Genomic DNA, 23,871 nt, shown 5'->3' on the forward strand with positions numbered 1-23,871 from the left:
GGAGTGATGGGACTGGGGGGAATGGAACAGAGCTGGAAATGAGGAGATTCAGCCTGGATGTTAGGAGGTTGTTCAGCATGAGGGTGGTGAGAGCCTGGAATGGGTTGCCCAGGGAAGTGGTTGAGGCCTCATCCCTGGAGGTGTTAAAGGCCAGGTTGGATGAGGCTGTGTGCAGCCTGCTCTAGGGTAGGGTGTCCCTGGCCATGCCAGGGGGTTGGAACTGGCTGCTCCTTGTGCTCCCTTCCAAGCCTGCCTGATTCTCTGATTCTGTGATTCTATGTTTCTGTGTTAGCAGTTCTGTATTCATAACCACATTGCTCTTAGAAGGCTGGGAAAAAAAGAAAGGCAAAGGTGGAAGGAAGATGGGGAAAAAGGCAACAGCTCCAGCAGGAGCAAGTAACACAGTCTAGTGTTACCTCCCTTAGCTTTCCTGGCTTGCAGAGGGAAGGAGCTGGCAAGCTGCACACTTGGCTTTGTGCTGTTCTGTAAGCTACCACTCAGCGTAGAGTGCTGCTTTAGCAGAACCACGAGCTGCTAATGCAGGCAGCTTAGTGTCTTTCTACATGCCAGCCTCTGGCCAGGTCCACTGTTAATCACTTCACAGCCTCAACTTCAGCCAGGTCCCTTTTTGTGCCTGTATACTGAACTGGGCAACTTGGTGCCAGAGGGAGAGCAGCGTTAGACTGGAGCTGAGGAAGAAGTTGTTCAGTATGAAGGTGGTGGGTGGTGAGACTCTGGAATAGGTTGCCCATGGTGGTTGTGGCTACCTCCTGCCTGGGGGTGTTGAAAAAAGACTCCAGGGGGGCCTCAGAGCTGCCTGCCAGTGCCTGAAGGGATCTGCAGGAAGGCTGCAAAGGGACTTGTGCTGAGGGTGTCTAGAGACAGGCCAAGGGGAATGGTTTGAAGGTGCACATGCCTTGGTTTTTGTTTTAACTGGGTGCCTGCGATTGTCTCTGTTAAGCTGAGATACCACACCTCACCCTCCTGCATTATTTAGTTTGGTTTGAGAACAATCATCTGCAAATTGCAATCCTTAGCACTCATTTATATGCAGAGATTGCACCCATTTCACTAACAGATTTTAAATCAACTCAGTTAATTCGATGCAACCCATATGTGAGCAATTAGCTTAAAGTCAGGAATCCTTCAGCTCCATGGATATAAGCCACATTTAAGACAGGAAAGTCAGAATACAGACGTTGGAAAGAGGCTAAAGCACATGAATTTCAGAGTAAAGTTGTAGTTAATTTGATCTGCTTTCGTTGGATCTCAGGTTCTATTTCTGGTTTTTCACTGATTTACTGCTTCCTTCCATGAATGGCTTCTCAATAGCCCTGCCTGCAAAATTAGGATGTGCTGACATTGCTAACAGGAGGATGTAAGTGGGGCTGCTTGGGAAAATGGGCTTTTTTTCCCCTATGGAAAGCTTAAGCTTTTCTGTGAATGATGGGCAGGCAAAAGTGGAGCCAAATCTGCACGTTTAAAAATAGGATTTTCACTGGAAAGTGTCATGGTGGTGCCTTTTGGGAGTTGTTTGGCTGCCCTGAGGCTTTGGCTCCCCCAGAAAAACTACAGCTCCTGTGCTGAATCCTAACTCTGCATCTTACTGAGCTGCTGGCATGGGGGTTTGATACTGCATTCAGGGGACATGGGCCAGCCAGAGGGAGCCTCTGGCAGAGAGCAGTGGGTGCCTGAGAAACCTCAGCAGATCACAGAATCATAGAATCCACCAGTTTGGAAGAGAGCTCCAAGCTCAGCCAGCCCAACCTAGCACCCAGCCCTGGCCAAGCAACCAGACCATGGCACTAAGTGCCCCAGCCAGGCTTGGCTGCAACACCTCCAGCCACAGCCACTCCACCACCTCCCTGGGCAGCCCATTCCAATGCCAATCACTCTCTCTGACAACAACTTCCTAACAACATCCAGCCTAGACCTGCCCTGGCACAGCTTGAGACTGTGTCCCCTTGTTCTGGTGCTGGCTGCCTGGCAGCAGAGCCCAACCCCACCTGGCTACAGCCTCCCTGCAGGCAGCTGCAGGCAGCAATGAGCTCTGCCCTGAGCCTCCTCTTCTGCAGGCTGCACACCCCCAGCTCCCTCAGCCTCTCCTCACAGGGCTGTGCTCCAGGCCCCTCCCCAGCCTTGCTGCCCTTCTCCAAACACCTTCCAGCACCTCAGCATCTCTCTGCAATGGAGGAGCCCAGAACTGGATACAGTACTCAAGATGTGGCCTGAGCAGTGCTGAGCACAGATGTTCTGTTTGAGTGGCACAATTTGGAGTTCTGACTGAAAAGTCAAAGTTTTGAGGGGAGGTGCTTGTTGGAAAGAACTTCATTAGTTGAAAACTTACTTTTCCATCCAAACTCAGTACTAAAAAGTACTGCTTTAAGGCTTTAATTGTTTTAAAAACCAATATCTTTATCATTACAAAATTCTGAGAAGAGACTCTGGAGATTGGCCCCAGCTCAAGGACAATGTCAAGAAACTGAAAATCTTAGGTTTTGTTTGCTCCTCAAACCCTTATTTGCTTCTTGCTACAAGAGTACAAAGGATTATTATTATGATTTCTCTCTTAAAGGAGAGTGCAAAGCAGGTGAATGAGTTCTCTGGTGTTTAATAGTTCCTGTTGCTACAGCTAGAAGAGAGAAAAATCTGCTGGGCATCCTTTGATGTGGAGCTGGGAGGGAGTTCAGCTCATCTAAAGCTAACAAAGCTAGAAATGGGTAGATTCAGACTGGAGGTTAGGAAGAAGTTGTTTGCAGTGAGGGTGGTGAGACACTGGCACAGGTTGCCCAGGGAGGTTGTGGAGCACAGAAGCACCCAATGTTATCTTTGATCACATTGGGTGCTTCTGTGCTCCACAACCTCCCTGGTGGAGGTGTTCAGGACCAGGTTGGATGAGGCTTTGAGCAGCCTGTGCTCCACAACCTCCCTGGAGGTGTTCAGGACCAGGTTGGATGAGGTCTTGAGCAACCTGTTCTAATGAGTGTGTCCCTGCCAATGTCAGAGGGTTGGAACTGGCTGATCTTTGAGGTCCCTTCCAACCTTAACCATTCTATGGTTCTATGACTCTATAAGATGAGTCCCTTCCAACCCTGAGTGATGCTATGATTCCATCTGTGCCAATGCTGTTAACTCACCTTTGCAGCAGCCCATGTGAGTGCCCTGTCTGGTTTAACTATGACATGTGTAGCAGTAGCTGGGGTGATGCAGATGTCCTGCATCTCTAACTGGTTTGTGACCAAGTTTGAGTTGAGAAAATGAGTCCCTTGTAACAGAGGGAGCAAGGATAGAGACACAGTGACATGCACTACACAGGACAGCATCATCTATCTTGGGAACCAAGGGTTGTCCATTGTGACAAAAGCAGCCAGATGTAGCACATGGAAGACTGAAGGCTCATTATGCTAATGAGGATCAGTGCTCAGCCCTAGGGAGGTGAGAGGAAACTGGCAGAATGCTACTGCAGGATAGCATTTGTCCAAAAAGAAACATCATGCATCATGGATACATTAATCAGTGCTGGGAGGGAAGAGTCGTGCAGGAGCCACAAAGTGAAATGGATCCTTTTAGTGGCATCCTCAAACTGGTTAGCACCCAGATGGCACAAGTGGTACTCAGGAGAGAGAAGTTTGGCATGGTGTGGAAGGTGCAATAAAAAAGAGCAGCAACCCTCCCAAAATCTGCCTTTGAAATGGTTAGAAATAAACTAAATTGGGTAGTAAGAGTTCACAGTGCAACTAAAAAATCACCACTGCTTGGTGCTTTGTGGGCATCCCTCAGGAGGAGTTGACTTTCTGCCCTTGGCTTTCATCCTCTAGTTAATCTATGCCTGCCTTGGTGCTCTGCTGCTAACTGTGGTCTTTACTCAAGATGAAAGTAGGTGTGGAAGTAAGATGTGATGCAAATAAGGTTTAAGGGCAATTAGCCTGGCAGCAGTAGAGCCTGAAAGGGGAAGGGAAGGTAAATATCATTTAGGAATGCACTGCACACTTAAAGAAGAAGGGATATGGAATAGGGATTGTGGCTTAGAATCACAGAATGGTTTAGGTTGGAAGGGACCTCAAAGCTCAGACAGTTCCAACCCCCTGCCATAGGCAGCAACACCTCCCACTAGAACAGGTTGCTAAGGGCCTCATTCAACCTGGTCCTGAACACCTCCAGCTTCTGTGCTCCACAACCTCCCTGGGCAATCTGTGCCAGTGTCTCACCACCCTCACTGCAAAGAACTCTTTCCTAACATCCAGTTTCAATCTCCCCTCTGCCACTTCAAACCCATTCCTCCTCCTCCTGGCATTACAAGACCTTGTCAATAGTCCCTCCCCAGCCCTCCTGTAGCCCCCTTCAGACACTGGAAGGCCACTCCAAGGTCTTCTGGAAGCCTTCTCTTCTCCAGGCTGCACAGCCTCAACTCTCCCTCAGCCTGTCCTCATAGCAGAGCTGCTGCAGCCCTCTCAGCATCTTGGTGACCTCCTCTGGACTGGCTCCAATAGTTCCATGTCCTTCTTCTGTTGGGGGCTCCAGAACTGTGCACAGCTTCTGAAGTCCAAATTGCTTTGGCTATGTTGGGAAGGCAAAACTGCTGCTGAGCCTGGTTCTGCACAGGCATGTTAGCATTTCTGTTGCTTGCATCAGAAGGAAAGAGTGAATGATCAGGAGTGAGCTGTTAGCTGCAGCAGCGCTGATGGGACTGGTTTCATTCATCAGTGAATGCCTTGCAGCTACTCACCTGCATTTCACTGGAGCAAGGACTTGTCACAGAAGCCACCCCTATAGTCCCTGTGCTACCAAACCCTTGCCCTGCCAACACAGTCACACGAGCAGGCTGTTTCATTGCACTGCTCTGGATGCAAAGCCTCCAACATTTGCTTTCCTTGGGTGACATTCTGTATCTAGAAAGCTTATTGGCATTACAGGGTAATACCAGGGTGCAGCACCTGGGTGGCATTGGATGAGCATCTCTGTCTAATGGGCACATGATGGAGACAGTCATTGTGGTTTCAGCACACAGGCTTGAGCAAAGGCAAGGTCAAGGGCAGAAAATGATGTTTCTGTTTCTGACACCTTCCTTTGAGTTACGAGGGAGAGCTTTGCTGGGGCTGCTGCTCACTCACATCACTGAGTCTTGCTTGCCACAGAGGTTTTTGACCAGGTTGGAAAAGACCTCTGAGATCATGGAGTCCAACCTATCACCTAACCCTTCTAATTAACTAACCTATGGCACTAAGTGCCTCATCCAGCCTCCTCTTGAACACCTCCAGGGATGGGGACTCCACCACCTCCCTGGGCAGTCCATTCCAATGCCAATCACTCTTTCTGACAACAACTTCTTAACAACATCCAGCCTAGACCTACCCTCACACAACTTGAGACTCTGTCCCTTTGTTCTGTTGCTGGTTGCCTGGGAGAAGAAATTAACCTCACCTGGCTACAACCTTACTTCAAGTAGTTGTAGAGAACAGTGAGCTCTGCCCTGAGCCTCCTCTTCTGCAGGCTGCACACCCCCAGCTCCCTCAGCCTCTCCTCACAGGGCTGTGCTTTGGCCTCCTCCCCAGCCTTGCTGCCCTTCCCTGGACATCTTCCAGCACCTCAACATCTCTCTTGAATTGAGAAAGAAGAAATCAAGGATTTCTCTGCCTCCTTTTTTTTCCCCCTCTCCAGATTGATCTGAGCTTTTTGAATGGCAAGACCAAAAGACCTCAATGCAAATACTCCTGCTTCCATCCTAGGCAGCAGTCATTGATAAAGTCCAGCCTGCTGAGACTGCATCCTGATGCTCACTCGTGCCTGTGACTTTTTGTATGGCTATTCTTATCCTATGTTACTACTGCTGTCTGCTTTTAAGATGCACAGTGAATGATGATGCTGCTCTCTACATATCAAACACAATATGTCCCTTTAGATTTCATAGTTCCATGTGCCCCAGGTGCTGTTGCTATCAGTCCTGACATCATCCATTCAATATGCTGGGCCCTGTCTTTCCATTGAAAAGTGATGGACAGGAGATTTGGAATCATTTTATCTCCCAAGCGCAGCAACACCTTCCCTTTAAAAAGTGTATTTTCTCTCTCCATTTCCTGTCTTCTTCCTTGTCTAATATCTTGTGCATTACATTTATCTTCCCAATCTCTTTGCTCTGCAGCTCCTGTCCCCTTTTGCTTTGTTTTTTTCCTGTGTATCTACCTTGTTCTCTCTCTTTTCCCTGCGCTCTTCCCATTCTGTATCTCTCCAGGACACTGATTCGGGCTTGTTGCAATCGACTAAAGAGTTCTGTTGAACTTATCAAGCTTCTGGTTAGAACCAGGTAGCATCTCCCCATCCAGACATGTGGCTCATGCAGAACTTACTGCAGTTTAATGCAGGACCTGAGATTGTTTTGCCCTCCAAGCCACCAAAGCTGGAGAGGAAGCCAACAAAGAAAACACCTCTTTGTAAAATGTGTTGTCAAGCTCTGAGGTGCAAGATTAAAAGCAAGGTCTTAGAAGTGCAAACAGATTTCAAATACAATTTCATCTTAAACAGAACAGATCTATTCTTTAGCTACTTAGCCTCTTTCTCATTAACTCCCTGTGAGGTGTCCCTGCCTCCAGAGCAAGAGTCTAATGCCTCAGTTAAAGCTGTTACCTCCTATGGGATCAGAAGGGAACTTTGAACCTGATCTTTCTTGTTGTGGTGTATGAACTTCAGATGCCAGGGATCTAGTTTTCATAAAAGAGTTCTCTTGCTGCTTTTATACATCTTCAGAGCTGAGGATGGCATAGAGATAAGGGATATTTTGGCTGGCAGATGGTGATGGGATTTGAAGCTAGCACTCACCAACAAACTCACTGAAGTGCAGGGCTAGGAGGATGATGAGGGGACTGGAGCTCTGCATGATGAGGAGAGGCTGAGGAACCTGGGGTTACTTAGTCTAGGGAAGAGAAGACTAAGAGGGGATCTAATAGTGTCTATAAATCTCTGAGGGCTGGGGGTCAGGAGCATGGGAACAGTCTCTGCTCACTGGAAGCTGCAGCACAGGAGGTTCCAGCTCAACACAAGGGGCAACTTCTTGCCTGGAAGGGTCCCAGAGCCCTGGCACAGGCTGCCCAGAGAGGTTGTGGAGTCTCCTCTGGAGCCTTTCAAGGCCTGTCTGGATGTGTTGCTGTGTGCCCTGAGCTAGATTGTGTGGTCCTGCTCTGGCAGGGGGGCTGGACTGGATGATCTCTTTGTATCCCTTCCAACCCCTGACATGCTGTGTGCCTGTGGTCCTGTGAATGAAGTGACTGCTTGAAGCCAGCCACATGAGTTACTTTTTGGCCAGGAACTGGATAGCCTGAATCTTTGGTTTATTCATCTTTACTGGACTATGCACATGTGAAGGACATACTGGCCAGGTGTTTCTTCCCCTAGGCAACAGGAAGAACTGAACACCTTGCCCTGTGTGACTGTGACAGTCAGTGTTTTCTGACCATGTTTACTTAGTAAGGATCAGAGGATCTCCTCTTCCACCAGCTTCAGACCTTCTCTGGAGTCATTCTACAGATACCTACAGAAACACTACTGGGGACTGCTTGGAACCCATTGGAATGGGCTGCCCAGGGAGGTGGTGGAGTCCCCATCCCTGGAGGTGTTCAAGAGAAGACTGGATGAGGCACTTAGTGCTATGGTTTAGTTAATTAGAAGGGTTAGGTGACAGGTTGGGCTTGACTATCTTAAAGGTCTCTTTCAGCCTGGTTAATTCTGTGATTCTGAGGGGTCAAACATATGTTGAGGTGCTGGAAGGTGTCCAGAGAAGGGCAACAAGGCTGGTGAAAGGCCTGGAGCACAAAGCATATGAGGAGAGGCTGAGGGAGCTGGGGGTGTTTAACCTAGAGAAGAGGAGGCTCAGGGGTGACCTCATTGCTGTCTACAACTACCTGGAAGGGAGGTTGTAGCCCAATGAGGGTTGGTCTCTTCTCCCAGACAACCAGCAACAGAACAAGGGGACATAGCCTCAAGCTGTGCCAGGGGAGGTCTAGGCTGGATGTTAGGAGGAAGTTGTTGTCAGAGAGAGTGATTGGCATTGGAATGGGCTGCCCAGGGAGGTGGTGGAGTCACCATCCCTGGAGGTGTGGAAGAAAAGACTGGATGAGGCACTTAGTGCCATGGTCTGGTTGACTGGACAGGGCTGGGTGCTAGGTTGGACTGGATGATCTTGGAGGTCTCTTCCAACCTGGCTGATCCTATGGTCTATGATCTATTTTGCTGTGCACTTAGTAGCCATGCACTGCTCTGAGCCCCCTACCAGCTACCCCATCAAAGAATGTCCTGGCTGTAGAAAGCTGAAAGAGGAGGCAGGGCCAGAAGAGAAGCATCAGGCTTGTGAAGAAGGGAAGTGCTGTTTAATCACTGTGAGTGTAGCTGCATAATGCCTCTGACCTGAAGATACAGAGCAAGCAGAACTCCAAGGAATCTCTACACAGACACAGGGGTGGGGGTTTCTTTACTGCTTGGAGTTTTTCTTGGCACACCTTGTCATGATTTCCTTTGAGCTGCTACCAGTTCCTTCCAAGGTGGCAGGCAGGCTTGCTAGCGCCGCAAAGGAGACAAGGCAAGGAAGGCACTTAGAGCTTGGAACTGTGCTGCAAGAAATGCTTTTGATGTGAGCAGTGGATTTCATTAAATCCTAGCAAACACACAAAGCCATCCTCAGCTTCCCAGCCCCTTTATTTGCTATCAGCACTTGAAATCAGCTTAATATTTTACCTTCACCCTTGGCTGCGGAGCATAACGGACAAAACCATTACCTGCATGTGGCAATGCTGCTAGGAGAGAGAAGGGAGGAAGGAAAGGATAAGGGGGGACAGGGCTGGCAGGGTGGAAAGCAAACAGAGTTTAACAGTAGGATGGAGGAGGGAGTGGGATGGGAAACATCAGCCTCTTGGAATTTAATTAAAGTTCTGCATCTCCTCGAGAGCTGTGGGTGCAAGCTGGCAGGATGAGGGCTAATATGTAAAGGTTAATTGTTGAAGGCAGAAAGCTTGAGCTTTGCTTCCAGCCCTTGCCTGTGTGCAACATCAGAGAATTAGAGAATCAAGCAGGTTGGAAGAGAGCTCCAAGCTCATCCAGCCCAACCTAGCACCCAGCCCTAGACAATCAACCAGACCATGGCACTAAGTGCCCCAGCCAGGCTTGGCTTCAACACCTCCAGCCACAGCCACTCCACCACCTCCCTGGGCAGCCCATTCCAATGCCAATCACTCTCTCTGCCAGGAGCTTCCTCTTCACAGCCAGCCTAGACCTCCCCCGACCTGCCCTGGCACAGCTTGAGACTGTGTCCCCTTGTTCTGTTGCTGGCTGCCTGGCAGCAGAGCCCAACCCCACCTGGCTACAGCCTCCCTGCAGGGAGCTGCACACAGCAATGAGCTCTGCCCTGAGCCTCCTCTGCTGCAGGCTGCACACCCCCAGCTCCCTCAGCCTCTCCTCACAGGGCTGTGCTCCAGGCCCCTCCCCAGCCTTGTTGCCCTTCTCTCAACACCTTCCAGCACCTCAACATCTCTCTTGAATTCAGGAACCCAAACCTGGGCCCAGATAATAAGAGCTTTTTCATCGTGGCTGTAGAGTGAGACCGCACCTACTAAACAAAAACCAAGCAATCAGCAGCAGCTGTGAACTGCAGGGGATGGGATTGGCTTTTTGTAGGGTCACCTCTGAGAGCTCACCATTTGTGTCAGAGCAACAGAGTTGGTCAGATGCATTATGGACAGTGCAAGCTGCCTAGGAGCGAGGGTGCTGTGCACCACAGAGGTGCTGGCAGGCTGTGTGCTGCCTGTGCTTGTGTTTGAATGTGCTGCTGTGTGGGCCAGAGGGGAGGCAGAGCCTGCAGCAGGGAGCACTGGAGCCTCACTGCCTTGCCTGCACTGCTGTAATGTCAGTGAACAGACTTGACTGGGAGGTTTTCTCACAAGCTTTTCTAGCAGATGATGAAATTTCTTTATGTGTCCTGAAGGAATGAGGATTTATATTTTTTTTTACAGAAGCTTTTAGTTTACTCTTAAGAAGTAATGAAATCAAAATTGGCCTGGCATTGGCTTGATGCTCACTTCTGTATTTACTGACTCCCTTTAGGAATAATTTTCAGTTGTCATGCTCCTACTCCTCTGCATATTTAGCTTTGCTTGCTGGTTTCTTCTCCAATGTGCACTGAGCCATTTTGGCTGAGGGGCACTGCAGATGGACAGATTAAGAAGGACATGGAACTGCTGGAGCCAGTCCAGAGAAGGCCACCAAGATGCTCAGAGGGCTGTAGCAGCTCTGCTATGAGGACAGGCTGAGGGAGAGTTGGGGCTGTGCAGCCTGGAGATGAGAAGGCTTCCAGGAGAGCTTGGAGTGGCCTTGCAGTATCTGAAAGGAGATACAGGAGAGCTGAAGAGGGACTATTGACAAGGTCTGGTAATGAGAGGAGGAGGAGGAATGGGTTTGAAGTGGCAGAGGGGAGATTGAAACTGGATGTTAGGAAAGGGTTCTTTGCAGTGAGGGTGGTGAGACACTGGCACAGGTTGCCCAGGGAGGCTGTGGAGCACAGAAGCACAGAATGTGATCTTTGATCGTGCTCCACAACCTCAATGGAGGTGTTCAGGACCAGGTTGGATGAGGCCTTGAGCAACCTGTTCTAGTGAGAGATGTCTTGTCTTGAACACCTCCAAGGACGGTGACTCCACCACCTCCCTGGGCAGCCCATTCCAATGCCAATCACTCTCTCTGACAACAACTTCCTCCTCACATCCAGCCTAGACCTGCCCTGGCACAACTTGAGGCTGTGTCCCCTTGTTCTGGTGCTGGCTGCCTGGCAGCAGAGCCCAACCCCACCTGGCCACAGCCTCCCTGCAGGCAGCTGCAGACATCAATGAGCTCTGCCCTGAGCCTCCTCTGCTGCAGGCTGCACACCCCCAGCTCCCTCAGCCTCTCCTCACAGGGCTGTGCTCCAGGCCCCTCCCCAGCCTTGCTGCCCTTCTCTCAACACCTTCCAGCACCTCAACATCTCTCTTGAATTCAGGAGCCCAGAACTGGACACAGCACTCCAGGTGTGGCCTGAGCAGTGCTGAGCACAGGGGCAGAAGAACCTCCCTTGTCCTGCTGCCCACACTGCTCCTGAGCCAGCCCAGGAAGCCATTGGCTCTGCTGCCCACCTGGGCACTGCTGCCTCCTCTTCAGCACCCCCAGCTACCTCTCTGCCTGGCTGCTCTCAGCCACTCTGGCCCCAACCTGTAGTGCTGCTTGGGGTTGTTGTGGCCGAAGTGTAGAACCCTGCACTTGGTCTCTTTCCATCTCACATGAGTTCCTGGCAGAAATACAGCTGCTGACCTTAGCCTAGCAGCTATTGTCCTGAAGCTCAGGAGAGGTGAGCCTAAAGGTTTCTTTGAGCTGAAGAGCCTCTAAGAAGCCTGTCAGTTGTGGGGGGTTTGGCTGAAGCCTCCCAGCAGCATTTGCTGCTTCCTCATGTGTTAGCCTTTGTTTATGCTTTCTGCTTTGCTGCAGGAGTAACAGTAGGAGGAAAGGAGGTATTCAGATACCAGAGAAACTAGAGCAGACTCGGAAGAGATCTTGTGATGTTGCCAGAAACCCCAAGATGGCATTAGAGACCTGTTTTTTTTCTACATTAAATATGTATTAAATATTCTTAGTGACTCTTAGTATTTATCTTCTGCTTCTAGCTGGCTCTCAGTTGTTTAGGCTTTTTTAAAGCATTCCTGCCTTATGACCTTTTTTCTTCAAGCATCATTTACAAGGGCATTGAGGATGTCACTGATGCTACAAACAGCACACTCCAGCCTCAATCAGTGCAAGGCTCTGCCACTACAGCAGATCATGTCCCCAGGAATGCATTTGCATTCCATCCTAGGAGACTGGAACAGCAAACCTGGGGCCACCTCCATAACATCCAGCACTTAGTATTGAACTATTTCATTCACTTTTAGTTTTTTAGAGCACAAGCCAGCCCAAGTGATTAATGCCAGCAGCAGCATTCTAGTGCTGAACTGGATAGCAGTGAGCTCCTGCAGTCCAGCAGACAAATCCTGTCCTGGGCTGCAGGCTGCATCCAGAGGAGTGTGGGCAGAGGAGCAAGCAAAGGGAATCTGCCCCTGGACTCTTCCCTGCTCACCTCCAATCCTGCCTCTAGTTCTGCTGTCCCCAGCTAGAAGAAGGATACAGAGCTGCTGAAGTGAGGGCAGAGGAGGCCACAAAGATGATCCAGGGGCTGGAGCAGCTCTGCTGTGAGGACAAGCTGAGGGAGCTGGGGGTGTACAGCTTGGAGAAGAGAAGACTCTGGGGAGACCTCAGAGCTGCCTGCCAGTGCCTGAAGGGGTCCTACAGGGAGGCTGCTGAAAGACTCTTCATGAGGGTGCCTAGAGACAGGCCAAGGGGGAATGGTTTGAAGCTGAAGCAGAGCAGGGTTAGACTGGAGCTGAGGAAGAAGCTGTTCAGTATGAGGATGGTGAGACTCTGAATAGGCTGCCCGGGGAGGCTGTGGCTGCCTCCTCCCTGGGTGTGTTGAAGGCCAGGCTGGATGAGACCTTGAGCAGCTGAGTCTAGTTGAGTGCTGTCCCTGCCCATGGTGGGAAGGTTGGAGCAGAGGATCTCTGAGGTCCCTTCCAACCTGAGCCATCCTGTGACAAGGAGCCAGCACAGTATCTTGTACATGCTGGAGGGTTGCTTTCTGAATTTCATCAGCACATTGTGATTTGAAAACTGTGAACCAAATGGCAGCAAACCCTTTGAGAAGTCCGAGGAGGCTTGGATCTCCACCCTCAGTGAGGAGGAAGATTGGGTGGGTTTTGCAGAGCTGAGCAGTGATGTGCTGCTCCACACGACCAAGCACCCTCCACAATCTGAGTGAGTAACAGAATATGTTCAAACCAACTCAGGGAAGCATTTTCTTGGTGCAAATTTGGGATCCTTGTGTAGCTTTTTATTCAGGCTTTGCACTGAAGCTAGGTAATTGTTCCACATAATGATGTAGCATGCATCAGGATCTTCTTGATGTGCTTTAGATAGCTGCATTTCTTGTGAGTGGAGGAGCTTAAATGAGGTACCCAGCTCATCTCATCTAAGTGCATTCATATTTCAGGCTAGTCAGAGAGATTCAAGTGCCTGTCTTCAATTAGAATGAGTAGGAGTTGGATGTACTTGTTTGCTGTGGAGGCTTTGAGAAGCCTGTGCTCTGTGGAAACTATGGGTGGATTTCATAGCCAGCAGAGAGTTTGGAACATTCAGAAGGCTTTTTGTTTGTATGTAGCTTTTTGATCTGTGCTTACTGAGGTAAAGGGGAAAAAAAAACCCACACCAAACTGCATTTCTTTTCAGGACTGCCACTATGGAAACCTTGGGAGGAAAGGAAATGATGAAATTTATATCTCCAGAGTTTTGATACTGATTGTTGAGGAGCTCACCATGAGCTGGCAGTGCACTCATGCAGCCCAGAAGGCAAATTGTGTCCTAGGCTTCAGTGAGGAGCTCCATTTCTCAGACTCCCTGTGTTACCTGGATCCAGGGCTACTGAGATTCCATTTGTTACCTGGGCATGTGCAGCACAGAAGGCAAATTGTTTTCCAGGCTATATCAGGAGTAGTGTGAGCAGCAGGGCAAGAGAGGGGATTCTGAACCTTTACTCTTCTCTGCTGAGACCTCACCTCCACTCCTGCCTTCACTTCTGCTGGCCCCAGTAGAAGGACTCAAAGCTGCTGAAGGGAGTCCTGAGGAGGCCACAAAGATGATCCTGCTATGAGGACAGGCCAAGGGAGCTGGGGGTGTGCAGCCTGGAGAAGAGAAAACACTGGGGGGAGCTTAAAGCTGCCTTCCAATAGCTGAAGGGATCCTACAGGGAGGCTGCAGAGGAACTTTTCCTGAGATTGTCTAGAGAGAGGTCAAGGAGGAATAGTTTGAAGCTGAGGAAGAAGAGAGTTAAACTGGAGCTGAGGAAGGAGTTCTTCAGTATGAGGGTGGAGGGCGGTGAGATGCTGGAATAGGTTGCCCATGGAGGCTGAGGATGCCTCCTGCCTGGGGGTGTTGAAAGCCTTGACCAACTGAGTCTAGTTGAGATGTATCCCTGCCCATGGTGGGTGATCCCTGAGGGCCCTTCCAACCTAAGCTCTTCCAGGCTTCTATGAAAGGCACCTTTGAATTACAGCAGGGACTCTTGGTTCATTCCAGCTCCAAGCTCAAAACCTTTATCTTTGTGTTGTAGTTAACAACCTCTGTCCCTGTGCCAGAGCTTGCTGGAATCAGGAACTTTTTGCAGGCAGATTGTGTTTTGCTGGTTTGTGATGTGTCTCTTTCTGATTTCAGCCACCGTTGTTCACTGAGTGGGGATGATCTGAACAGGCAGTGGCTGACACCTAATTCCCAGCTCCATCCAACTATTTACCATGCCAAAGGGCTTCTCTATTACCTGCGAAGCATTGGCCGAGCTCCTCTGGTGAGTGTCTTCCAAGATCTTTTGTGAGTTACTGTTTGCTTGCTGCTTGCATGGACAGTCTCCTTTTAGAGCTAAAGTGATTTGGAAAGCATCCTTTGCTGTTGTGCTATCCTCTTACACACTTCCAAACCTCTTCCTCTGGCTTGGAAGTCTTAGCTGATGTTTATTATTTACCAAGTGTTCCAACCAGCAGCTCCAAAGTTCTGAAGCTCTGCATACCTGGAACATAAACTTGAACATTAACCCCCTCAGAGCTCTTTTAGGCTGTCAGGTAGTGACAGGTCTGGAGGGAATGGAACCAAGCTAGAAATGGGAAGATTCAGGCTGGATGTTAGGAAGAAGTTGCTCAGCATGAGGGCAGTGAGAACCTGGAAGGGGTTGCCCAGGGAGGTGGTGGAAGCCTCATCCCTGGAGGTATTTAAGGCCAGGCTGGATGAGGCTCTGCACAGCCTGATGTAGTGTGAGGTGTCCCTGCCCATGGCAGGGGGTTGGAACTGGCTGATCCTTGTGGTCCCTTCCAGCCCTAACTGATTCTATGATCCTGTGATATCCTGGAAATACTCCAAGTTAACTGGAATATTATGAGTAGCTGATTGTTATCTTCCTGCCAAGGATAAGAAGAATTCCACACAGATTTAGTGTGAATGGACTGTGCAAAAACTCATGCTGGAACATCCCAAGCAATCACCAAAACACAGGAAGCAGCCCTCAAAATATCTCAACTGCCTCAGTGCTTTGGTAATGGGAAGGAAATTGGGGTGGGTTTGGTGGGTACCAGGAGTTCATGAAATAGATCTCACCTAAAGTTACAACTGGGATAGGGCTGGGATCCATCCCATCTGTTCAGCCATCCACGGAATGAAAGGATCTGAGACCTCAGGAGAAAAGCCATGAGGAGGTTCAAATGTTAACAAACAGCTGTGGGTGTACAGAGCAGCAGGCTGGCTGATGATAGCTACAGTCAGGCAGGAAATGTCCACAACCACTAAATTCCTGCTGGGTTTGAGGAGAAAAGCCCCAGGCAAGATGAAAATGTCTGTAAGCCTTTTAAAAGTGAATCCTTGTGGGAATGTGGGCTTCTTGGCTAAGACAACAGCCCTGAAATTCAACTCTTCAGGCAGAGGAATAGTGTGGAAGTTCACCTCAGCTGTGAATTTGCTCACCAACCTTTCCCTTCGCTTCAGAGCAGTCTTGTTCTGCTCTGCTCTTTGCTAGCTGCCCTCTTGCAATGCACAGCCCTCCTTGCCATATCCAGGTGCCCAAAGCTGAGCACTCAGTGCAAGTTTCATCCTTGCTGAGTGAAGGCAGACTATTGATTTCATCCTCTCCCTCACTCTAAGGCTGCACGTCAGACTAGGTAAACTGATTTTTCTTTGCCTTTGAAGAGTGCATTGATTTTAGTTTAGACATGCTCAGAAATGCCTGTTCTCTCCTCCAAAAGTAAGCTGGGCTGCTGCTGCTGCCTCTCCTTTTTTTCTTTCCTTCTTTTTCTTTCTTTGCTTCCTTTTTTATTTCTTCTTTTTTCTTACCTTCTTTTTTTCTTTCAATTGTTTCTCTCACTTTTTCCATTCCTTCTTTTTGTTTTTCTTCTTTCTTTTCTTCCTTTTTTCCCTTTGCTTCTTTTTTCCCTTTCCTTCTTAATTTCCTTTCCTTCTTTTTTCTTTCCTTCTTTCCTTTTTTATTTCCTTTTTTTTCTTTGCATATTTGCTCTTTTTTCCTTTCCTTCCTTTTCCTTTCCTTCTTTTTTCTTTCCTTCTTTTTCTTTTCTTCCTTTTTTTCTTCTTTTTCCTTTCCTTCTTTTTTCTTTCCTTCTTTTTCTTTTCTTCCTTTTTTCTTTCTTCTTTTTCCTTTCCTTCTTTTTTCCCTTTCCTTCTTATTTTCCTTTCCTTCTTGTTTTCCTTCCTTCCCTACTTCTTTCTTTCCTGCTTTTTTCTTTCTATTTTTCTCTTTTTTCCTTCTTTTTTCTTTCTTTTTTCTTTCTATTTTTCTTTCCTTCTTTCCTTTTTTTCCTTTCCTTCTTTTTCCCCCTTTCCTTCCTTTCCTCCTTTCCTTTCTTTCCTTCTTTCCTTCCTTTTTTCTTTCTTTCCTTTCTTCTTTCCTTCCTTTTTTCTTTCCTTCCTTTCTTCTTTCCTTCATTTGTCTTTCCTTCATTTTTCTTTCCTTCATTTTTCTTTCCTTCATTTTTCTTTCCTTCATTTTTCTTTCCTTCATTTTTCTTTCCTTCCTTCCTTTTCTCTTTCCTCCCTTTCTTCTTTCCTTCCTTTCTTCTTTTCTTCTTTTTCTTTTTCCCCCCTTTCCTTCCTTCTCTTCTTTCCTTCCCTGTTTTTCACCTTGGAGATCCCATGGAGCCAAGTTCACCAATAGCCAAGTGACTTCTGTGAAGTGATTTAGTTTCATTTATCCTAGGGATGTGCAAGCAGCTGCTTCAAAGCAAAGCACAGCTGCTTGAAGGAGGAAAAGAGCTTTAAAGCTAACAGCCTTTCAACCCAAAGCCATTTTAAGTGATGAGTTCTAGAGACAACAGCCCACTAAGTCCTATTCTTCTTTGTCACAAAGAGCTGCATGCGCTGCGGCATTGCAGTCCTCTGTGGCTGTGGCATCTCCTTTCAATTAATAGAAGCAAAGTAAGAGGGTTTGGAGACCTTTTGTCTGGAAGATCTGATGGGGAGAGGAAAATTGCTCCCTCCTTGAGCATTTGTGGTGAGAAGTTGGTCTAGAAGCTGCAGTTGACAATGCAGTTGCAGCATGCAACAGGGAGCCTGCAGCTTGCACAGAGCCTGAGCTGCAGTGAATACAGGATGCTGTTGGAGAGGGCAGAGAACTTCCTAGGAACCAGGAGGCACTGAGCAGTTTGCTGCCATTCAAAGGCATTATATCCTGCTTGGAAACAAGCTTCTGCCTGCAAGGGTGCAGCTCACTGTGAGGGAGAAGCCCTAGGTGTAGCTGCTTCAAAAGTCTGTGATTCAAAGTCCTGTCATGACGTTATTAAGGGGTGAAAAAGGAGACTTTGCACACACACAAATACATTTCAAACCCTTCTGTTTCCAACAGATCTTCTTGCTTTCCATTTTGCTTTTCCTTTGTTTTAAAAGGGGCCTGGTTGTGTGACTCATGAGGGGGTTGTTTTTGAGTTACAGAGCAGCCCTTACCTTTAGGATAATCAGTGCTGGCAAAAAAAAAAGCCTTTAAATAGATGAACATTTGCATGTGGCCTTGAGTCAGACCCCAGGGAGTGCAAGCCTTGGGATTTTGACTGGTTTGTGTTAGTATCCCAGTCATGTGGAAGGACAGGCTGGAGAGAAAAACACTGCTAGGTCTCACATTTGCTTAGTGTTTTGCAGGCACATTCCAGGAAGAATTCTGTTTGGGATTCTCAGGCTACAGAATATGGCTTAGGCTTGACTGAATGCAGAGACATCAGCCCTCCACCAGTGTGACAGCCAGGCACAAAGACACAGGGTAAAAAAGAACTGGGCATGAACATTGGAAGTGACTGCTGGAGAGCAGCCAGGAGGAAAGGGACCTGGGGGTGCTGGTAGATAGTAGGCTGAAAATGAGGCAGCAGTGTGCCCAGGTGGGCAGCAGAGCCAATGGCATCCTGGGCTGGCTCAGGAGCAGTGTGGGCAGCAGGACAAGGGAGGTTCTTCTGCCCCTGTGCTCAGCACTGCTCAGGCCACACCTTGAGTACTGTGTCCAGTTCTGGGCTCCTAAATTGAGGAGAGATGTTGAGGTGCTGGAAGGTGTTTGGAGAAGGGCAGCAAGGCTGGGGAGGGGCCTGGAGCAGAGCCCTGTGAGGAGAGGCTGAGGGATCTGGGGGTGTGCAGCCTGCAGCAGAGGAGGCTCAGGGCAGAGCTCATTGCTGTCTGCAGCTGCCTGCAGGGAGGCTGTAGCCAGGTGGGGTTGGGCTCTGCTGCCAGGCAGCCAGCAACAGAAGAAGGGGACACAGCCTCAAGTTGTGCCAGGGCAGGTCTAGGCTGGCTGTGAGGAGGAAGTTGTTGTCAGAGAGAGTGATTGGCATTGGAATGGGCTGCCCAGGGAGGTGGTGGAGTGGCTGTGGCTGGAGGTGTTGAAGCCAAGCCTGGCTGGGGCACTTAGTGCCATGGTCTGGTTGCTTGGCCAGGGCTGGGTGCTAGGTTGGGCTGGCTGAGCTTGGAGCTCTCTTCCAACCTGCTTGGTTCTATGATTTTATGCAGTATCCACAGCCCCAGCTGAAACACAGCTCTGTGCAGCTTGCAAATGGAATGAAAGTATTTCTAGCAGCACTGTGGTGAGAATCAGTGAATGATCCCATGGCCTGAAACAGCAACCATGCTGCAGAACCTGCCTTGGAGAATCTGTTGCCAGTAAAGAAGTCTCATTCCAGACCTGTCACTGAGGGATCATCAACAGATTTCCTGAGGGGCAGGATTATAGACCTGCTGCTGAGCAGGGAGCCCTGCTGGCTGACTGTCTGATCATCCCTGCCTGCTTCTGATACATAACATCATATTTTAGGCAGATAATATATTGTGGGGTTTGCCTGTTGGTAATTCTGTGAATTGGTAGGTAATTGATACCCAATTGAGCTGGGTTCTCAATCTTGAAACCAGGCAAGCCCCATAAAATCCTCATTGATATTCATAAGCATAAATTTTAGGTGACACCTGTGGTTAACCTAAGCTATGATAGCTATTGCTGATAGCTTAGATGAAACACTAGCTGGAGAAATGTCTGTCATTAAGAGAAGCAATAAATGCAGCTCTCTGGAGGCAGTACAGGTTAGTTGCAAGTGCTTCAGACAAAGTTGCTTCAAGTGCAGGGGGTACATAAACAAAACATGCACACAGCCTGGGGAAGGGAAGGCTGAATCTCTGGGATCTGTGGAGCCTTTGGAGTTGATGTTGGTTGTAGGTTTGCACCAAAGAGCAGCTTTCAGACTTCCCTGCTTGACTTCCCCTTTCTGCCTTTGCTTGGTGGCAAGGAGGAGCATCGTTGTGGGGTAGGTTGCTGCTCACAGGCTTCAGGTGTTGGAAGTTGTTGGCAGAGAGTGATTGGCATTGGAATGGGCTGCCCAGGGAGGTGGTGAAGTCCCTGTGCCTGGAGGTGTTGAAGCAAAGCCTGCATGAGGCACTTAGTGCCATGGTCTGGTTGAGTGGCCTGGGCTGGGTGCTAGGTTGGACTGGCTGAGCTTGGAGCTCTCTTCCAACCTGGTGGATTCTATGATTCTAAGTGTGTCCTGCAGGGATGGAGATCACAGAAGCACAGACACATGCAGGTTGGCAAAGCCCCTCAGGATCACGAAGTCCAGCCTATGACCCTGCTCCACAAGATTCCCCTCAAACCATGGCCCTAAGCACCATATCCAAACCACCCTTAAACACATCCAAAGTGGCTGACTCCACCACCTCCCTGGGCAGCTCACTCCAGTCCCTGACCACTCTCTTTGTCCTAATGTCCAATCTAAACCTCCCCAGCCTCAGCTTGAGGTCATTCCCTCTTGTTCTGTCTCTAAATACCTGTAAGAAGATCCCAGCAGCAGCCTCTCCACAATATCCCTGTAGATGTGCAGACCCAGAGGACTGCAAAGAGGTGGAGCTGAGTGGTGATGCTGGAAGGAAAAGTTGACAGGTCCACCTAGGTAGGGTGAGTGAAATGGCTCTTTTGTGCCTTAGCTTCTTCAGTATGTCAGGTTCCTGTCAGTGAGAGAAGCTGAAAGAGTGCACATGCTCAGTTCCTGGGTAATTAAACTCCCTGACTTGCTAGAGCTAAACTTAGTTACTGCATAGCTGGTAAATAAACATCCTAGAGTAGATCTTGCCCTAACAGTTGGTGGAAGGAGCTCATCTGCTCCATCTGTTTCTCCCCTCTTGTGTAAGTATTTACGTAAGGACATGAATATCTCTTTACCCCATAGTTAGACTCATAGAATGGTTTAGGTTGGAAGGGACCTCAAAGAGCATCCAGTTCCCACCCCTTGCTGTAGGCAGGGACACCTCCCACTAGAACAGGTCACTCAAAGCCTCATCCAGCCTGGTCCTGAACTCCTCCAGGGAGGTTGTGGAGCACAGAAGCACAGAATGGGATCTTTGATCACATTCTGTGCTTCTGTGCTCCACAACCTCCCTGGGCAACCTGTGTTTCACCACCCTCACCCCCACCTCTCTTTAGACTCATCTATGATCCTTCCCTACCAGTGTTTCACCACCCTCCCCCTCACTTCTCTTTATACAGATCTGTGATTCCTCCCTACCATTCTTTTGCCTCCACTATAAGCCCTGGAAAGCTGTTTCAGAAAGATCTTGAAGCTCCTCTCTCCATCTTGGTGTCTACAGCTTTAAAAGGAGCAGATTCCTCCTCTTTAGAAATTCTTGTCCTTCCATTGACAGATTTCTGAATATTCCTAATAAAGACATGGAGAAATATATGTAACAGCAGTGTGTATATTGACTTCATATCTCAGAGGGCACAGAGATTGATTATTCTTTAAGGCTTGGTTCAATATTTACCTCTTGGGTCATTAAATTGTGATTTTCATTTCTATAGGAGTCGATATCTGCCTATAAAGGCAACCCAAACTTCCGCTCAAGCTGGGAGGAATGTGCCTTGTGCCTGGTGTCTGTGACACCTGACATAGGGGAGGTGGATTAGATAGACAGATTAGTGGAGAGTTAGATTATTTGCCAAGAAGAAAGATCATGTTCTGCACTTGGCTACCAGAACATGAGCTGGCAATGCACACGTGCAGCCCAGACACAACCCTGTGCTGGGCTGCAGCAAGAGCAGTGTGGGCACAGGGCAAGGGAGGGGATTCTGCCCCTTGGCTCTGCTCTCTTCAGACCCCACCTGCAGTCCTGGGTGCACTTCTGGAGCCCCCAACACAAGCAGGACATGGAAGTGTTGGAGCCAGTCCAGAGGAGACAACCAAGATGCTGAGAGGGCTGCAGCAGCTCTGCTGTGAGGACAGGCTAAGAGAGTTGGGGCTCTGCAGCCTGGAGAAGAGAAGGCTTCCAGGAGACCTTGGAGTGGCCTTCCAGTATCTGAAGGAAGCTAAAGGAAGGCTGGGGAGGGACTATTGACAAGGTCTTGTAATGCCAGGATGAGGAGGAATGGGTTTGAAGTGGCAGAAGGGAGATTGAAACTGGATGGTAGGAAGAAATTCTTTGCAGTGAGAGTGGTGAGACACTGGCACAGGTTGCTCAGGGAGGATGTGGAGCACAGAATCACCCAATGTGATCAAAGATCAAAGATCACATTTTGTGCTTCTGTGCTCCACAACCTCCCTGGAGGCGTTCAGGACCAGGCTGGATGAGACCTTGAGTGACCTGCTCTAGTGGGAGATGTCCCTGCCTATGTTGGGGGGTTGGAAGTGGCTGAGCTTTGAGATCCCTTCCAACCTAAACCATTCTGTGACTCTATAGCGTGAGTAGACATTAAGGTCAACCCCAATTAATGTAGAGATCTGCCAGCATTGTGCCATACAGCTGCACAGTTATGCTCTCCTGAAAATGACATAGCAGGGATCTAAAGGTGCCAAAGTGATGATTAATTGCTCAGGAAGGCACAGATTTCATACGCCATGAGGCTAAAGCTGGAGTTTAGGAGTTCAAAAGGAGAAAGAGCCTGACGAGTTGCTGTGGTGTTGTGTCACAAGCTGCCTTGAAGCCTTAGGTTCCTGAGTTGCCATGGATCCTTGCACAGGTGTCATATTTGTTTCTGCTGCAGACAGAAATGTGCCAGCCTTGACTCTGGATCCTGGAGATGGTGTCACAGCAAATAAACGAAGCAAGATGCAACTGGCTAACAAAGTTTGACACAGGTTACAGGCATGGCCCAGAGTCCAAGCTCCTCTGAAAAGACCTGAATAAAAAGAAGTTGTTAAGCTCACCCTACTCTTAGAGTGCTTACTGTGAAGAACCAGGAAACTTTATTCTTTGGTGTTCAAGCTTTTGCCTTTTTTTGTGCTCTCCCTAGGTGTTCTGTGATTACCATGGACACTCCCAGAAGAAGAATGTGTTTCTTTATGGCTGCAGCATCAAGGAGACCCTGTGGCAAGCAGGCTGCATGGTTGACACAGCAGTTATCACAGAAGATGTTGGCTACAGGGTAGGTCCTGCTTTGTCTCCTTCTGCAGTTACTGCTGCCTGTGTGCACCTATCACCAGGGAGGTGGTGGAGTCACCATCCCTGAGGGTGTTCAAGAAAAGCCTGGATGAGGCACTTGGTGCCATGGTCTGGTTGACTGGCTAGGGCTGGGTGCTAGGTTGGACTGGATGAGCTTGGAGGTCTCTGCCAACCTGGTTGATTCTGTGATTCTATGCTGCTAGTTAAGATAAGGCCTGATCTTGGAGATAGGTGCAAGTCTTTCTTACTCCAGAGGAGCAATGGCCCAGAGATAACAACACAGGAGGATAGGATGAGGGAGCTTGGGGCATGAAGCTGGAGAAGAGAAGACTGCAGGGGGACCTCATAGCTGCCTTCTAATAGCTGAAGGAATCCTACAGGAAGGCTGCAGAGGGACTTTTCATGAGGCTGTCTAGAGATAGGAAAGGGGGAAGGATTCGAAGCTGAGAGAGAGCAGGGTTAGACTGGAGCTGAGGAAGAAGTTCTCCAGTACAAGGAACAGGTTGAAATAGGCTGCCCAGGGAGGTTGTGGCTGCCTCCTGCCTGGGAGCATTGAAGTCCAGGTTGGATGAGGCCTTGAGCAGCTGAGTCTGGATGAGAGGTGTCTGTCCACGTCAAGGAGATTGGGATAGATGACCTCGAGGTCCCTTCCAGCCTGAGCCATTCTACGCTTCTGTCTTCCCTTAGGGTTGCTACATCTTCCATGTTCATCTGCTGCTGTACACAGGGTATGGAAACTTTACTGCAAGAAGGTGCTGCAGCACTCTTGATGAGGGTCTCTGTGGCAAACTCTGCTTCACAAAACAAGCAGGGACAGCACTTACAGTCGGCTGGGGCACAGTGCCATGGTCCGGTTGATTGGATAGGGCTGTGTGATAGGTTGAACTGTGTGAGCTTGGAGGTCTCTTCCAACCTGCTTGATTCTATGATTCAGGACATCTTTCACTGTGTTTGAATTCAGAGGGCTTGAAGAGGCTGAGGATGGTTCACTGTCACTCAACCTGAATTCAAATGCTGCTGTCAGCATCCAGAACCTGTCTTGAACCTGCGATGAAGAAAGGCTCCAAAGCTACCCACTGCAGTGGCCTGTAGGAAAGATTTTGTGGTTCAAACTACTCACACTGGAGCAAAATGGGAGATGCCTACAGATCTGCCTACAGATCACCCTCTTCCTCCTTAGCATGGGGAAAGTGGGTTTGTAGAACCCAGCTACACTTAGAGGCTGCAGCAGAATCCCAGCCCTGCCTCAGACCTGCTCCCTTGCTCTGTTTGCACAGCCTTTCTCTCTTGCATTCTGTAGGTAGCTGGGGATTAATCCAGCCTCCATGACTTATTTTTCTC

The 23,871-nt window shown here is 49.0% G+C and overlaps 1 protein-coding gene across 1 annotated transcript in view; it reads left to right on the forward strand.

Moving 5' to 3' along the window:
• The window catches only part of AGBL1 (AGBL carboxypeptidase 1), a 387,722-nt gene that overhangs the window by 201,142 nt on the left and 162,709 nt on the right, over positions 1-23,871 (forward strand). Inside the window, exons 20-21 of the mRNA XM_064157083.1 lie at positions 14,302-14,431; positions 22,382-22,513. Coding sequence (XP_064013153.1) covers positions 14,302-14,431; positions 22,382-22,513 — 262 coding nt within the window. The remainder of the gene's footprint in view (positions 1-14,301; positions 14,432-22,381; positions 22,514-23,871) is intronic.

This window comes from Pogoniulus pusillus, chromosome 17, assembly GCF_015220805.1.
Source record: "Pogoniulus pusillus isolate bPogPus1 chromosome 17, bPogPus1.pri, whole genome shotgun sequence".
Classification (NCBI taxonomy): Eukaryota; Metazoa; Chordata; class Aves; order Piciformes; family Lybiidae; genus Pogoniulus; species Pogoniulus pusillus.